The 15,318-nt window shown below is 40.3% G+C and overlaps 1 protein-coding gene across 1 annotated transcript in view; it reads left to right on the top strand.

The window, feature by feature from the left end:
• Positions 1–13,968, top strand: part of LOC137340736 (Na(+)/H(+) exchange regulatory cofactor NHE-RF2) — an 85,900-nt gene extending 71,932 nt beyond the window's left edge. The window contains exons 5-8 of the mRNA XM_068003467.1: positions 2,496–2,649; positions 6,947–6,990; positions 9,300–9,359; positions 11,495–13,968. Of these exons, the coding sequence (XP_067859568.1) occupies positions 2,496–2,649; positions 6,947–6,990; positions 9,300–9,359; positions 11,495–11,653 (417 nt within the window). The 3' untranslated portion in view covers positions 11,654–13,968. The remainder of the gene's footprint in view (positions 1–2,495; positions 2,650–6,946; positions 6,991–9,299; positions 9,360–11,494) is intronic.
• The last annotated feature ends 1,350 nt before the right edge of the window (positions 13,969–15,318 follow it).

The following is a 15,318-nucleotide window of genomic DNA, read 5'->3' as shown; positions in this document are numbered from 1 at the left end:
AAGATGTGGTCCTTAATACCTTACTGCAGTTGTTCACCAATGTAGCTTTGAGTTCCTGGCCATTTCCTTGATGATACTATCTCTTCATAGTCAAAGTAATGATGTGTAACCGCATTAAGGAAAACTAACTGGAATGTTTAATCGAGGGTTGAAACACAAATCACAATAGCCCATACAAGGCATTACCATGGCCACACCTGTAGTACTGTGTACAATTCTGATGACTACTCCTGCAAGAAAATCTAGGCATTGGTGGCAGTGCAGTAGAACAGTCTTCCTGTTTATCCTAATTCATGCAAGTTTCTCCCCTTTATTAATCTCTGTTGTCCCCTCTGGTATCATGTGTTTCTTTTCAGTGTACAAATCAAAGCAAAATATTCATTTAGCAATTTTGCCCTGTTTGTCTTTATAGTGAGCTTACCTCTTTCTTTACTAATCTTTTTTATGATGTAATTAAAACCTTTGCTGTTACCTGTGATACCATCTGCAAGAACTTTTTAATACTTTTCTTTTAAACCCACATTATTTTCCTTGGTCTCCTTTTGTTGCTTTCTTTAATACTTTTCTTGCCATGTTTCTCTCTTTATTTAAGCCTTCTCCTTTTGTTTGATGCTGTTCCACTCTAGTAGACCATGGTTGATTCACCATCACTTGTACCTTTTTTTAGGGGTTTTTATTTGTTTTGTAATCAACTGTTGGTGTGTAGGTTTACCAACCCATAGGAGGCACATTCCTAATCATTCCTTCAAAGTAGTGCCCTTCCCATTCAAAGGCCTGCATTGAAATGAAGTGCAAGTAATTGTGCAGCACAGTGTTCAATGTTTCACTAGTGAATTCCCAATAATTGAACAAAATATGGAGAATAGCCTATTTGATAGAAATTTATTGTCATCACTTGCTGTTTGGGTACTGCACATGAGCTACTCTTCCTGTAGCAATGGGTCTCCGATGCTTTCAAATGTATTGAACATTCACCTGATGTACTTGGCTAGCTGGAAAAAGGCTTTGAGATTTTTTTTCAACCAGTTGATTTTTCTCCCCAAAGTTTCTCTGATGTTCAAATTGAAAGGTGAGATCAGAGTGGAAGAAAATAAGGATTTTTTTAAACACAAAATGGAAAGCCAGGATTAGTCGCCTGAAAGGATGGTGGAAGCAGATTCAATAGTAACTTTTAAAAGGGAATTAAATCTCTACTTTAAAAAGGAAAAATTTGCAGGGCTATGGGAAAAGAGCAGGGGAGTGCAACTAATTGGATAGCTCTTTCAAAGAGCCAGCACGATGGGCCAAATGGCCCCCTGTACTGTGATATATCAAAAATATATATTTTGTTTCGGGTGCACCTAATAGCTTTATCCTAGTGAGTTGCTATATCAGTGAGACCAATCTGTGCTAATTTATCTGATCTCAATTAGAATTGTGGTCGGGGCACTACAACTGGCCTCTGCAATCCTGGACTAAGTTGGGAAAGTCACCCAGCGTTCCCACTCCTGACTGCAACCTCCTATTGGAAGTGCATGGGTATGGACATTGGGTACGGTCAGGATTCACCCGTGATGCTTCCCATGTTAAACACTACAGATACTCGCCATCAAGGCTCGAACGTAAAATGGCCACTTGGGCAAGGCATCAGAGGGTATCCAGTGCCTGTAGAATTCAGCGCCTACGGGAGGTGAGAATATCAGCAACGGGGAAAGTAGTTCTGTTGTATGGGATTAATAGCCTATTATATTAAATTTGGTATGTGGGGCATGTGTCTCATTGAAAACTTTCATTTGAATCTTTTTTCTTTATTGGGGGGGGGTGGGGAAAACCCCACTTATAATACCTGTAGAACCAGTTATGCTTGTAGGTGGTGCTGTGATAGCTTTCAATGTTAACAGGTGTCACACCTTGCCTGTTGCATTCACCTAGCTTGGTGTCCTACGCTGCAGCTACTACTTAACAGACACCCGTGTGGTCAGTTTGTTCAGTTGTCGGCCAGCAGCGTGAAAGTGGAGTGTAAAACAGGCTGCAGATTCATGGTGAGCCCATTTCGTGCTAGTGGCGTAACTAATTTCAGTCCCTATTTATCTTAGATTTTTGTTAGGCAAGGGTTACAGAAACAAGGCAGGTAGATGGAGTTAAGACACATATCAGCCATGATCTAATTGAATGGCAGAAGAGACTCAAGGGGCTGAATGGCCTATTCCTGTTCCTACGTCTTGCTGTATACTAATGATAAAGAAAACATTTTCCACAATGAGACTTCTCCTTTTAGGGAGTTGACACTTTTTTCAAGAATGTTAATATTTGCAATGTGTACATTATTTGCAGGGATGCTCAATGTATGAACTGAATATGGAAACAAAGTACGATAATAGCAATGTGATTCAGTAACAGGCATCTAGTAATTAGTTACTTTTCAAAAAGCTGGCTATTGTGCTCACTGATCCCTTTAGAGTTGGGATATAATTAGCACTCTAAGAATAATGAATTTATCTGTTGCCTGTTTGCAGGTGAACGGTGTGAATATTGAAGGGAAGAAGCATAGCGAGGTGGTAGCTCATATCAAGGCCAGTGAGGAAGAGGCCAGACTGCTTGTGGTGGATCCAGAAACAGATCTTCACTTCAAGAAACTGGGAATAACTCCCACTGAATCACATCTGAGAGGTGGGAATTGGCACCTGTGATAAGGAAATGGTGTACTTCATTTTAACTCCCAAGCATTAGACACTGGCACAGACCTTTGCTGTTGATTCATACCTTCCCCCCTCCCCCCCTCCCCCCCCCTCCATTTCTGACTGGCTCAAAGTCAAACAGCAAATCAACAAACTGATGGGAAAAGCATGACATTACAGGAAGTGAGTGTGGCATTATAGGAAGTGTGACCAACGGGGAAATGCTTGCTGGAGGCAATAATTTTAAAAACGTATGTAGTGTCCAACTCACCAGATTGCTGAAATTTCTTTTCTGTTTTCCTCAGCCTGTTCTCCGAGCTGAGGTAGAATATTTTTTCAACTTTGGGCATCAGTATCACATCCCGCGCTCCCAGGTCTGGTAACGCACAGAGTAAAGCCTCCGCCCCACCATCCTAGAAACCTGCCTTACCCGCTCACCCACCCCACCCCACCCCTCCAATGTGTATTTGTTTCCTCACATTGGACATTGTTATGGCTTCTGAGTGTGCTCGCTACGTTATGGACTGTGCTCACTGAGAACTAGATCAAGACGGCCAAAACTCGACCATGAATTCTTCCTCCACCTTAACCGTCTTTTAAAGCTCGAGTGGTAAACTTTGTGCTCATCAAGAAGAATTATGCCATTGGTGGGGAATGGAATTTGTTTCACCTGTTGCAGTATTGTCTTAATTGGGCTCTCCCCAAATAGCCATAGTGGGTTTTAAATGTGGTGTAAAACTGCGTTGTGCCAAAATTATTTCTCGGTAGCACATGTCTTGTTGAACCAGTGTGATATTTCTAATTCCCAAATAATCTACTCTAGTGACCTAAGATTGAGACTGCCAGTTTCTGAATTTGTGCCCACTGGGTTGAAACCAGCCAAACTTGCTTAAGCCAAGACCCTAATAGCTTATGGGGGTAGCTTTCTTCCCATCAGTCTGAGTCAGACTTGAAGCAAGATTCCAGAAGTGAAGAACAGTGTATATAATTCACTGACACCTTATCCCCCTTTGGTACATACCCTTGATTCCTAGTGACGATATAGTGACTCATTCAAGGAGATTAATTCTTTGACATTGCTGCAGGTTTATTGAAAAATAGTCTAACACTCGTTACTAGGAAATTCTGTGTTCAATCTATAATGAATAAGATTATCTTTAATAATTCTTTTAACTACATTTGTTAGGTTTTATATGTATGCAACACTAATGTGAATTTAAAGACAATTGTCAACTGAAAATTATGCCAACCAGATGTGCTGGTTTGAATGAAATTGTCAGGATTCTCGGAAGGTTGTGGATTTGAGCCCGAAACCAGATATTTGAGCTCGTAATCTAAGCTGACACTCCGGTGTGGTACTGAGAGTGTGCTGCATTGTTGGAGATGCTGTCTTTGGAAGAGATGTTGAACTGAGACCCTGTCTGCCTGTTCAGGTGCACTTTAAAAGATCTTGTGACACCACTATTTGAAGAGGAGGGAGTTGGCTGTGTCCTAGTCAATATTCCTACCTCAGTCATTTGTCACTGAAATGAATTAATTGATCATCTCGTTGCTGCTTGTGGGATCTTGCTGTGTGAAATGTCTACTGAAATGGTCTACGAAACACCTATCGCTGCACTTGAAAAGTAGTTCATTGTATGTAAGACACGTCTGAGAGATATAAAGACATTGTATGAATGAAATTGTCTAACTGGTCCAGTAGTTATGGTGACATTGAGGTTAGATTGCATTCCCTGGGCAGAGTAGAGATTTACCAGGTTCTCAATGCTCCCTACAACTGATGGAGTGCTTGACACTGATATTAAACACACAAAGTGGGCCAGTATCCTTTTACCAGTATGGACACCCTCACCTTCAAGAGCACAAAACAACTGGGACATCTGGAAGAAAATACTGTTCTTTTTAACCCCTGTGCCAAAACAAAACTGCCCAGAACTACATGATAACCTTTTTTAAGCTGAATTTGTACTTCTGACTTGTTTTATTTCTCCTGTTATGTAATCTGTGTACAGAACTCTCCTTCGAGCAGAGAAGGTTAAGGGGAGATTTTAATAGAGGCGTTCAAAATCATGAAGGGTTTTGATAGAGTAAATAACTTTTCAGTGGATCGGTAACCAGAGATCACTAATTTAAGGTAATTGGCAAAAGAGCCAGAGGTGAGATTAGGGAAAAATTTTATGGTGCGAGTTATGATCTGGAATGCACTTACTGCCTGAAAAGTTGGTGGAAGCAGATTCAATGGTAACTTTCAAAAGGGAATTGGATAAATACTTGGCGAGAAAATTGCAGTGCTATGGGGAAAGAATAGGGGCGTGGGACTAATTGGATAGCTCTTTCAAAGAGCCGGCACAGGCATGATGGGCTGCATGGCCTCCTTCTGTGCTGTATGATTATTTTCAGGTCGATTTGAAACCAAAGATTAGGTTAAGTTACGAGGAGAGATTACACAAATTGGAGTTGTATTCTCTAGTTTTGAAGGTTGAAGGGTGATCTGATCGAAGTTTATAAGATATTAAGGGGAACAGATAGGGTGGATAGAGAGAAACTATTTCCGCTGGTTGGGGATTCTAGGAGTAGGGGGCACAGTCTAAAAATTAGAGCCAGACCTTTCAGGAGCGAGATTAGAAAACATTTCTACACACAAAGGGTGGTAGAAGTTTGGAATTCTCTTCCGCAAACGGCAATTGATACGAGCTCAATTGTTAAATTTAAATGAGAGAGATAGCTTTTTGGTAACCAAAGGTATTAAGGGATATGGGCCAAAGGCAGGTATATGGAGTTAGATCACAGATCAGCCAAGATCTCATCAAATGGCAGAGCAGGCACGAGGGGCTGAATGGCCTATTCCTGTTCCTAAGTAAATAACGGATTAACTTGGTTGCTCTAAAAAGAAAACAAATAACACCATACACGTTATATAATGTGGACAAATGCTTGATTGCCGAGCTCTTGCAATAATAAAAGGCGATGCTGAGGATGATTGAGTTGCCGTTAAATAGTGCAGCTCCAATGCCCTGCTCAGCGTGAATCATTTTTATTTTGTTCAATTCTGACTGTGACCTGACATTTGCATCTTTGGGCACTCTTGGGATCTCGCGATTCATTTGCATAAAGCTGCTGCTATACGTAGATTGTTGTTTCATCCTTTATGAAGTAACCAGAACTGACTGACTGTTGGAGAGGTTAGGGAGAAGTAGAATCAGCATTTCTGGAAAGCCTAATTGAATTCACCATTTTAGAGCCTGTGTCTGGAATTTATAAATGTACAATTTTATGCTGTGCCCTGCAGTTGCCAAGACCGGGATTGAGGCTGTCCAAGGTCACGTCACTTTGGAGCTTCGAGCCACAGCACAAAAACATTTTTAATCCTAAACAGCGAGTTGGGTTTGAACCCAGGTCCCAGATGTGGATAGTCCTTAGCTCCACCCTTCAACCTTTTGTATTCGAGGAGGAAGCTTAGCACAATTTTTTTTTAAACAATAACATTCTAGAAAGAATTGGGATTCAGTTTAATTTTGTTTGGTTTTTTTTTTCTTAATGCATTTTTTGGTTAAATGAGTTACCACCTTAGGCTAAGTGATTTTTGTTATTGCTCAGATCTGCTCAAACTTCATTTCCACTGCCTGTGAGACTTCGCAGTATTTGGACACAGTATGTCGTAATAAAATCATTTGCTCGAGCCATTGCTAAATGCCATTATCAGGAGAGCTGGTTGGGAGGAGTTACTGATCGTGTGTGAAGCAATATTCAACCCAGGGCCCTTCATCAGTTGTGTAGTTTGTCTGTCTCATTATAAAACTCTGCAGCTCCAAGACAGTGTTCACAATGTCCACACTCATCGCTGGAACAATGTTTGTTTGTTCAGTCTAATACTTTTCATGGCCATACTGCCACCCCACAATACACCAGATTTATTGAATTCAATTTCACAACTTTCCATAGTGGGATTTGAACTCGTGGAGGTTGAATTTTGGTGGGGGGATCGTCCACTGAAGTTACAGTAGATGATCGGAGAACAACCCCACCCCAGGTACCTCTATCCCCTGATCTCTGGGTTGCTAGTCCAATACCATAATCACTACAATACTGTAGCCCACAATTTATTGCTGTCCCTGCTATTTAGGTATCAGATATTTTCTGTTCTCCTCCTTTTGCGTGTCAGCTTCTCGGCGATGCTATGAAGATTCATGAAATCGGTCCTTTAGTCATAAGGAGTACTTTGGAAAACCACTGGCGTTTTAGAATTTTCTTTGCTTCCACCTTTATCTTATTAATCTCTCCTTTTTTAGGTCCTTTGCCACAGCCACTTGCGAACGGATCTCCACGAACACAGGTGAGTAATGACCTGAGGGCTGCATTGGAATGTTTGACTCCTGAAGAAAGCCTAATTCTAACTGCATAATTTGCAGAGAATAAAATGAATAAAAAATTCTTCTGCAGTTCTGTTTCTCCTATTCTACATTCGGAGGATATTCTCGTGGATTAGAATAAAGCAGTGTAACCATGGAAGTTTTCAGAGCTGTTTAGCATGCTGTGCTCACAAAGATCAGTGGGGCTCATGAGAGAGTGCTGTTCAGAAGTAGTGTGCGTGGAGGAGCATGGTAACGACCAGTTTTCACCAACGGCAGTTCTGTAACACTCATAACCTACACAAGTGACACCATCTTCAAAACTAAGCAGGGTGGGTAATTTTGACTTTGGCTGATGTTGTTAAATGGACGAAATCAATGAAAATCGGGAGAGATGTATAATAAGGGGCTGAATCATTTTCTGCCGTTTTACACACTCGCCCAAAATCAAAATTACCACCAAGATCTCCATTCTAATTGCCTTGTGCTCAATTGCAGACAGTCTTTACACACAGTAGTATGACCAGGTTGGACAAAGAGGCAAGAAACTGCTCCCTTGTTCTTGGTGCAGAAAAGAAAACATTAGTTGTCAAAAGGTAAATCCAACAGACCATATGCTGTTCCCTGAAACAAATATCCAGGTAAAGTGACCAGCAATTCTGTGATTGGAAATATATCCAGCAGTGAGTGTGTGCCAATTATAGAACTGAGTGGAAGAACTGGGCAACAAGGTCACACTTGGATTCCAATCCAGAGCCTAAGAGGCGGACAGTCCTCCCATGTCAAATGCAGATTTCTATTTTTCCCACTAATAGGAAGTAGGCAGCTCAGAAATGAACAGGGCAATGGGGAAAGAGCAGGGGGAGTGGGACTAATTGGATTGCTCTTTCAAAGAGCTGGCACAGGCACGATGGACCGAACGGCAGCCTCCTGTGCTGTAAGATTCTAGAAATAAGCTCCTCAAGCATCAGCACATAGATGGTGTTCTAACATCTTCAATTGGAAAGCAGGCAACTCCGAAGGGACAATTGGCATACTTCCCTCCACTCGATCTTTCTTCACCAGTGCTCTGTTACTCATTGTCTCCTCCTCAACCTCAGTAGGTTCTTCAAGTTGCCAATTGACTGTGATCTAGATATTAGTTGATTTAGTCTGTAAATTTCTGATCTGTGTATTAATATTCATCATTTCAGAGTTTTATTCTTACCTGAGACAACTTTAAATCCAGTAAGCAGGTTACGAGTCGTTGGGTACCTGTTAGTGCTGTAGTATGTCCCTCTGAGGATAGAGTATAGATGAGGTACAACTTCTGGGTCGCGTGGGTCAAGATCCACTATATGGAGCCATAAGTATTGAAACAGAAAATGATTCTTCAATAGTAGGAAATTATAATGAGTGCTTTGGGCAGCAAATGGCTTTATGTATTCACAAAAACGCCGTGGGACGTTTTACTACGTTAGACACCATAAAGGTTGTTGTATTGCACGGATGCTGTGGGCATTTCTTACCAGAGATTACATTCTAACTTATTTTCATAATTTTATTTTAACAACTTTTAGATTGCTGACTAATTGGACTCTGGATTTTTTTTTGTATTAAGTGTCACCAATTCTATTAGATGACACTGGTGAAATTGCAACGCAGATTCATTTTTGTCACGATACCAGTGTATTCAAGCATTCCATTTCCGTGAAAAGTGGCAAATCTATTTTTGCTTGCGAACACATTGTAATGATGTGAATGTTGCCAAAACAAGACTGCATTGTGACAAAAGTAATTCACAGCTCATCTCCGGCAATGAAAGTTCACAAAATGCTTATCGCATGAAGAGATATTGGGAGCATGGAGTAAACGCAGACTGCTCCACATTTGCAGTGACCTAATTACTTTGTGGATCACTCAGTGAGAAGAGTACCCCTTGCCCGAAGATAAATGCGACTAAAGTGAATTATCCTATGCTGGCTGATAACAGGACTGGCAATTTTCCCCGAGTGAAAATTGACCTAATTCAAAATAAATTAATTCCACATGGCATTCGGAGCTGGAATGTTGACCTGTGAAGGATTTGGCCCTTGCAGAAGGGCAAATGAGGTGCACCATGCACTGTATTAGACTGCTTCAGACGACACGCAATGTCTTTTGAGCAGTCATATAAACTGATACACGTGACAAGTAATGGCATGTATATAATAAGTTCTTGCAAAGTGCATCTGTTACAGAAGCCTAGCATTGTGTTAAAGTTTAAACATGGTGCACAACAGTTTTAAATCTGATTTTATTTATTCCTCTACAGATTAATGGGGAATCTCCATCACTTAACCATGGCTATTACAGCCCTGAGGAGGAGACAGAGGTAAAAGTTTGCACTTCTGGTCTAAAGAATGTCTTTTTTTTATTGCAATTCCTCATAGTTCCAATTACTTTAATTATTGTGCAATGCAATACGCATCTTTTATAGTCACTTCTCTCGCTCTTCATCTGGAGAGAGGCAGGGTTAAAGGTGCACTTGTCTCTATTTCTCTTCGATAATAGCACATGAAGATGTCAGAGTGGATACAGACATAAATCACTTGAACGATCAGCTCGGGTGACTGGCTAACAGGATGCTTATCTCTGTGTGGCTTTTTATCTGGAACATTTGAAACTCCTCAGGCTCTCTATCCAAGTGAGAAGACATTTAATAGAGCTACATTTTAGCCTTGCATACCATCCCAAGGTTTTCAGTTTATAGATTTAGCCGCCTTGAGGGTGCAGCATGTTTATTAGAGCACGCACTCAGCCCCATCACCTTTATCTTTGCTGCTTGTCACTAGTTTCATTCAGTAGTTAACAAATTGTCGGTGTTGCTGGTCAATCAACCCTATCTCAACTAACACTGTTGTTGGGATCCATTTAGAAATTCTTCTATTAAACATTCTCTGAATTTAATGTCTTAGGTGATTCTCCTGCTTCAGAAGGATTGCCAAAAGAGAGGGTCAGAGTAATTGCTGTAGATTTCCAGTTATAAGATTAGGGCATCTGGAAAACCAAACAACTAGTTTTATCCCAATAGATACACTCCAATGGCACAGTCTGTGATGGAGAAATTAAAGGCCCAGGTGGTTTTGTTTGAAGGAGGATCTGTGGCGGTGGGAGCAATCTTGATCTAATTTGTGTAATTGCATTAGTGTTTGACCAACAATTTTTATAACGATTGCTTCTTTCAATATTTGTTGACATTCTGGCCTGCACGAACCCATAAAATGCACTGATTTTGACACTATTTTCTTAATTTTAACAGTTAGCCAAAGAGAATATTCTTGAACTTTCTAGAAAGGTGAGGTACAATGAGAGTGCAGTTTGCTGAAAGAAGACTGTAATTAAAAAGCCCAGTTCCCTACAAATTAGAGCAGACTTAATTGCAGACTGTGGCATTCTCCTGCACTTTGAGGGTCTTTCATATTGTATAGAGAACAGTGATTATTTCTGAGTATCTTGCGTTTTCTCCACATGGCTGAATAAATAGGTCTAATCAGTCGGTTAAATGAAATTTATTTAGTTAAATTATAGCAATTATAATCTAAGGCGACTCTAATAATATGAATCGGATTGCAGAAGCACCCTAATTAAAAATATAATAGACTTTTGATATGAAGACGATTGGAGCAGTGCCCTAATTAAAGTTGCAATGCCAGATCCTGTTTTGAAGCAATTTAGCTCTATGAATAGCATCTGGATCTTTGAACATTTGAAAATCTAATCTGAAAGTAAGTTTTGATTCAATCTACTTATTTTTCAACTACATATTACATAGTACGTACAGCACAGAAACAGGTGACTTGGCCCAACTGGTCTCTGCCTGTGTTTATGCTCCTCACGAGCCTCCTCCCACCCCTCTTCATCTAACCCGATCTGCATATCCTTCTATTCCTTTCTCCCTCATGTACTTATCTATCTACCCCTTAATGCACCTATGCTATTCGCCTCACTACACCTTGTGGTAGAAAGTTCCACATTCTTACCATTCTCTGGGTAAAGAAGTATCTCCTGAATTCCCTATTGGATTTATTAGTGACTATATCTTATATTTATGGCCCCTAGTTCTGGTCTCTCCCAACAAGTGGGAAACATCTTCTCTACATCTATCCTACCGAACCCTTTCATAATTTTTAAGACCTCTTGGATCACCCCTCAGCCTTCTCTTTTCCAGATGTGGAGATGCCGGTGATGGACTGGAAGAGAGAAATGTAAGGAATCTTACAACAACCAGGTTATGGTCCAACAGTTTTATTTTAAAATCACAAGCTTTCGGAGGCTTTCTCCTTCGTCAGGTGAGTCACTCACCTGACGAAGGAGGTAAGCTCCGAAAGCTTGTGATTTTCAAATAAAACTGTTGAACCATAACCTGGTTGTTGTAAGATTCCTTACATTTCTCTCTTCCAGTCAGTTAATGGCCTTGAAGGGATCTTTCTTTGTATTAATTTTTTCCCCCCCCTTTTTTTCGTGTAGGTGAAAGGAGACCACGACAATGATCCATTTGTGGAGAGTGGACTGAATTTAAGCCCCACAGCAGCTGAAACCAGAGAGAGAGTGCAAGCAAAACGCAAGAACAAGAGGGCACCTCCGATGGACTGGAGCAAGAAGCATGAAATTTTCAGCAACTTTTAAACCGAGTGGACTGTCCTGTTGAACTCTTCAGTTACCCTGACTTTTAGGCAGAACAACCAGAGATGACATCTTCAGCTGATTTTTTTTTTCCCCCCTCTCTCCATCATTTTGCTGGCATGGCAGAAAAACAAGTCCGTTAACGTGATTATTAAAAAGACTGTGACCAAAGCTTTACCCCTTTTTTTCACGCCAGCTGCTTATTTGCTTTGTGCTTAAGATATATCCTACAAAAGATCTGTTGTAGTGCGTTTTTAGTCCTCCTAGTGAACCGATGAATGTTTTCCACCAGCTATTTTGCTTGATTTTTTTGATACTTGAGCAGAGTTCGATGCTCCAATCAGCCTTTCGTCCTTGATTGCAGGGCAGAATAACTGGATTATTAATCGAGGATCATAGTCACTTTGCGAAATAGGATTCGTCTTTTGTGAAATCTGAGCACTAACAACCTACAGGCTATCAACCCAACCACTCAAATACAACGTATTACTTTCTCAAATATTTCCAGAGCTGTCTGGCTACAAATGTCTGGGCTTACCTAGTCTTGTCTTTTACGCTGTTACGGGTTAGTTTCATTAGTTGGTGGTTTAAATGCAAAGTTTTAATGATAATTAGAAAATGTGGGGTAGGTGAGAGAGAAGGTGATGACAGGCATAATGTTCCCAAGCATTACAGTCTTAATGTAATACACTATATAGAGGAACCATGTTACTGCACATAAGAAATGTATTAACTCTTTTGTATGCTAACTGCTGTTTTAAGCAGCATTGAAAATATTTTTACATTTTTTCCCCTTCAATATTTTCACTAGATTTATATTGATACTAAGTGAACTGAGTTATTTCAAGCAATGATATTGAGCACATTTGAGAGCTAATAATGGAGATTAACTATTGGCTCAGGCATGAGAGAGAGAAGATCCATTTAATGCTGTCACTGGTTATCTATTAATAAACACATGCTTCACAATACATTTAGATTGATAGTACAGAAATGATTAATTTGGGCACCATTTTATTGAATCTTGTAACTCAAAGTGTAAAGACATAAGCACTAACCAAATATTGTAACATTCAATCAATATTCAAGTTACTTCCTTTTTAAGTACAGTAGTGAAATCTATGTGAACAGCAGATGCTAAGGTTCCCTGTGGGTTTGTGCTCTAATGACATGAAGAGTTGGGAAAACAGGTTTGATTGTCGAAGATAGATTTGCTGCATTGATTGAGTGTTGTAAAGGTAACAGGTTAGGATGTTTTGAGGATATTTTTGAATCTGACCAGCTCCTTTTTATGCTAATTTTCCCTTCCTTTTTTAAAATTTTCCAGCCCTGAATTCTTTGAAGTTAATGATTTTGCTCACTGTGTGCCTGTATCGTCTTATTGGAAGAGGGAACTCAATTCTTGGATTTTTTTTGTTGGTGTGCTCAGTTCTTAACTTTGCCTCTTGCAACAATGGGTCTCTATTTCTAACCCTGTATATTTTATTGAACACTATTCACACCAGGCCAAAATCTAGGTGCCACATTTTGAATAGCTTCTACGTATTCAAGGTATAAAGTAACTAGAAACATTGCACATGGGGCTAACTGTGGATGCTGTAACATTGTTCGGGGTTTGTATGGATTTAAGTTTTGGACTGAAAAGTGCACAACTTTCAAAAATCTTTACATAAAACAGAAAATGCTGGAAACACTCAGCAGATCAGGCAGCATCTGTAGCGAGAGGAAAACAAGAGTTAACATTTCAAGTAGATGACCTCTCATCTGAACCTTTTCATTCCGTTCTGATGAAAGGTCACCGACATGAAACGTTAACTGTCTTTCTCTCTCCACGGATGCTGCCTGACCTGTTTCCAGGATTTTTCTGTTTTTTTTATTTCAGATTTCCAGCATCTGCAGTATTTTGTTTTTGATATAAAACTAGTTTGAAATGCTGGAAATCCACTCCTGGAGACGAAGAGCTGGGAAAAGTTTGTTTCTAAAGAAAAGGTATATGATTATGGGCTGTAATCTGCACGGAGGTGAAATGGGTTAATCAGCATGATAACCGTCCACGTGGATAGGAACTGAATAATCTTTGCTTTCTAGCTGAATACTTTGCAGTCAATAATGTAAGATAAATAGCTATTTAAAGGAAAACATGTAAACATTTATATAAACATGCAGATTTCTGATACCAGTGATTTGTGCAGTCATTATGCCTTATACTTCTGAGAATCTAGTTTGAAAATCTCATAAGCACATTTCAGTAACTTGTATAATAGTCTGTGCTCTGTGTATACTGTATATTGTTAATAAATGTATTTCAGCATGACAAAGCTGGCTTTTCAGTTCTTTGAATTGGATTTTTAGCAGCCTTGCAAAGATCTTTTTTTTTAATCATCCTCCAGTGTAATCCAGACCATAGCCTTTGACTGGTGTCTTTCTTGCACTTCTAGGTGATCTGCCAAGAATTGAATGAGGTGATGGGAGACTGGGACATAACTTTTTTTTTAAAAAGAAAGGCAGTCACTTAATGCTGGGTGCTTCTGCTCTGCAGCCTGAAAGTTGCCAGCATTTTCCCATCTGCTCATTGCTGGGAAAAATCATTTCTGCACTTCCCTTTTTAGATGTTTCTGGGAGTGAAGAGAATTAATTCTCCATCCTGCACCAGCCCTGAATGTCCAATACTTCTTCATCTCCACATTCCTTATCTCCCCATGCCCCCCCCCCCCCCCCCCGCCCCAAAAAAACCCACTTAATTCCTGCTACACCAAAGAACTAGTATTTTGGGATGTTCTGAGAATGTGATAAGGTGCTATATAATTGCAAGTTATTCCCCCTTTCTAAATCAGCAGGCTGGCACACAGGTAGAATATTTCTCATCATAGAATCTTACAACACAGAAGACGGCCATTCGGCCCAGCATGCCTATCCTGGCTCTTTGAAAGAGCTATCCAGTTATTCCCATTCCTTCCCCGTAGCCCTGCAATTTTTTTCCTTAATTCTTAATTAACAGATTTGGATTGCAATCATTCCCTGTAACTGTGCTTCCAAACACTGTTTAAACAAAACTATTCCTAGATACGCAGCCCATAGAAAATACCCGATTGTAAGTGGCTGCTCTCTTATTGTATCCAGTACAATCTGCTGCCCTTGAGCCATGTCAAAGCACCGTGGGATGCGTGCGGCTGTGATTTTTATTGGCACACTGACTGGCTAGCTTACTGTCACCAGCCGGCACTGCTGAAACCTTTTTCATATTCGGGAATGTTGGCAATCTGCCAGCTTTTGACTGGTTAACAGAGACTTTTAGTTCTCGCCTCAGAAAACTGAGTTCAATTAAGCATTTCTGCAATCTTTCACTGTTGCCTACCTTAAACCCCAGTACTGTGTTTTGGACGTTCCTGATGGCTGGGGAGTCCAGAACCAGGGGTCACAGTCTCAGGATACGGGGTACGCCATTTAGAACAGATGAGAAATTTCTTCACGCAGAGGGTGGTGAACCTGTGGAATTCTCTACCACAGAAGGCAGTGGAGGCCAAGTCATTAGATGTATTCGAGAAGGAGATAGATATATTTCTTAATGCTAAAGAGATCATTGGGTTTTGGGGGGAAAAAGCAGGAACAGGGTACTGAGTTAGACTATCAACCATGATCATTTTGAATGTCAGAGAAGGGCCGAATGG

This window comes from Heptranchias perlo, chromosome 22 (genome assembly GCF_035084215.1).
Source record: "Heptranchias perlo isolate sHepPer1 chromosome 22, sHepPer1.hap1, whole genome shotgun sequence".
In the NCBI taxonomy this organism is placed as follows: Eukaryota; Metazoa; Chordata; class Chondrichthyes; order Hexanchiformes; family Hexanchidae; genus Heptranchias; species Heptranchias perlo.
This window is presented reverse-complemented; position numbering and strand designations above follow the sequence as displayed.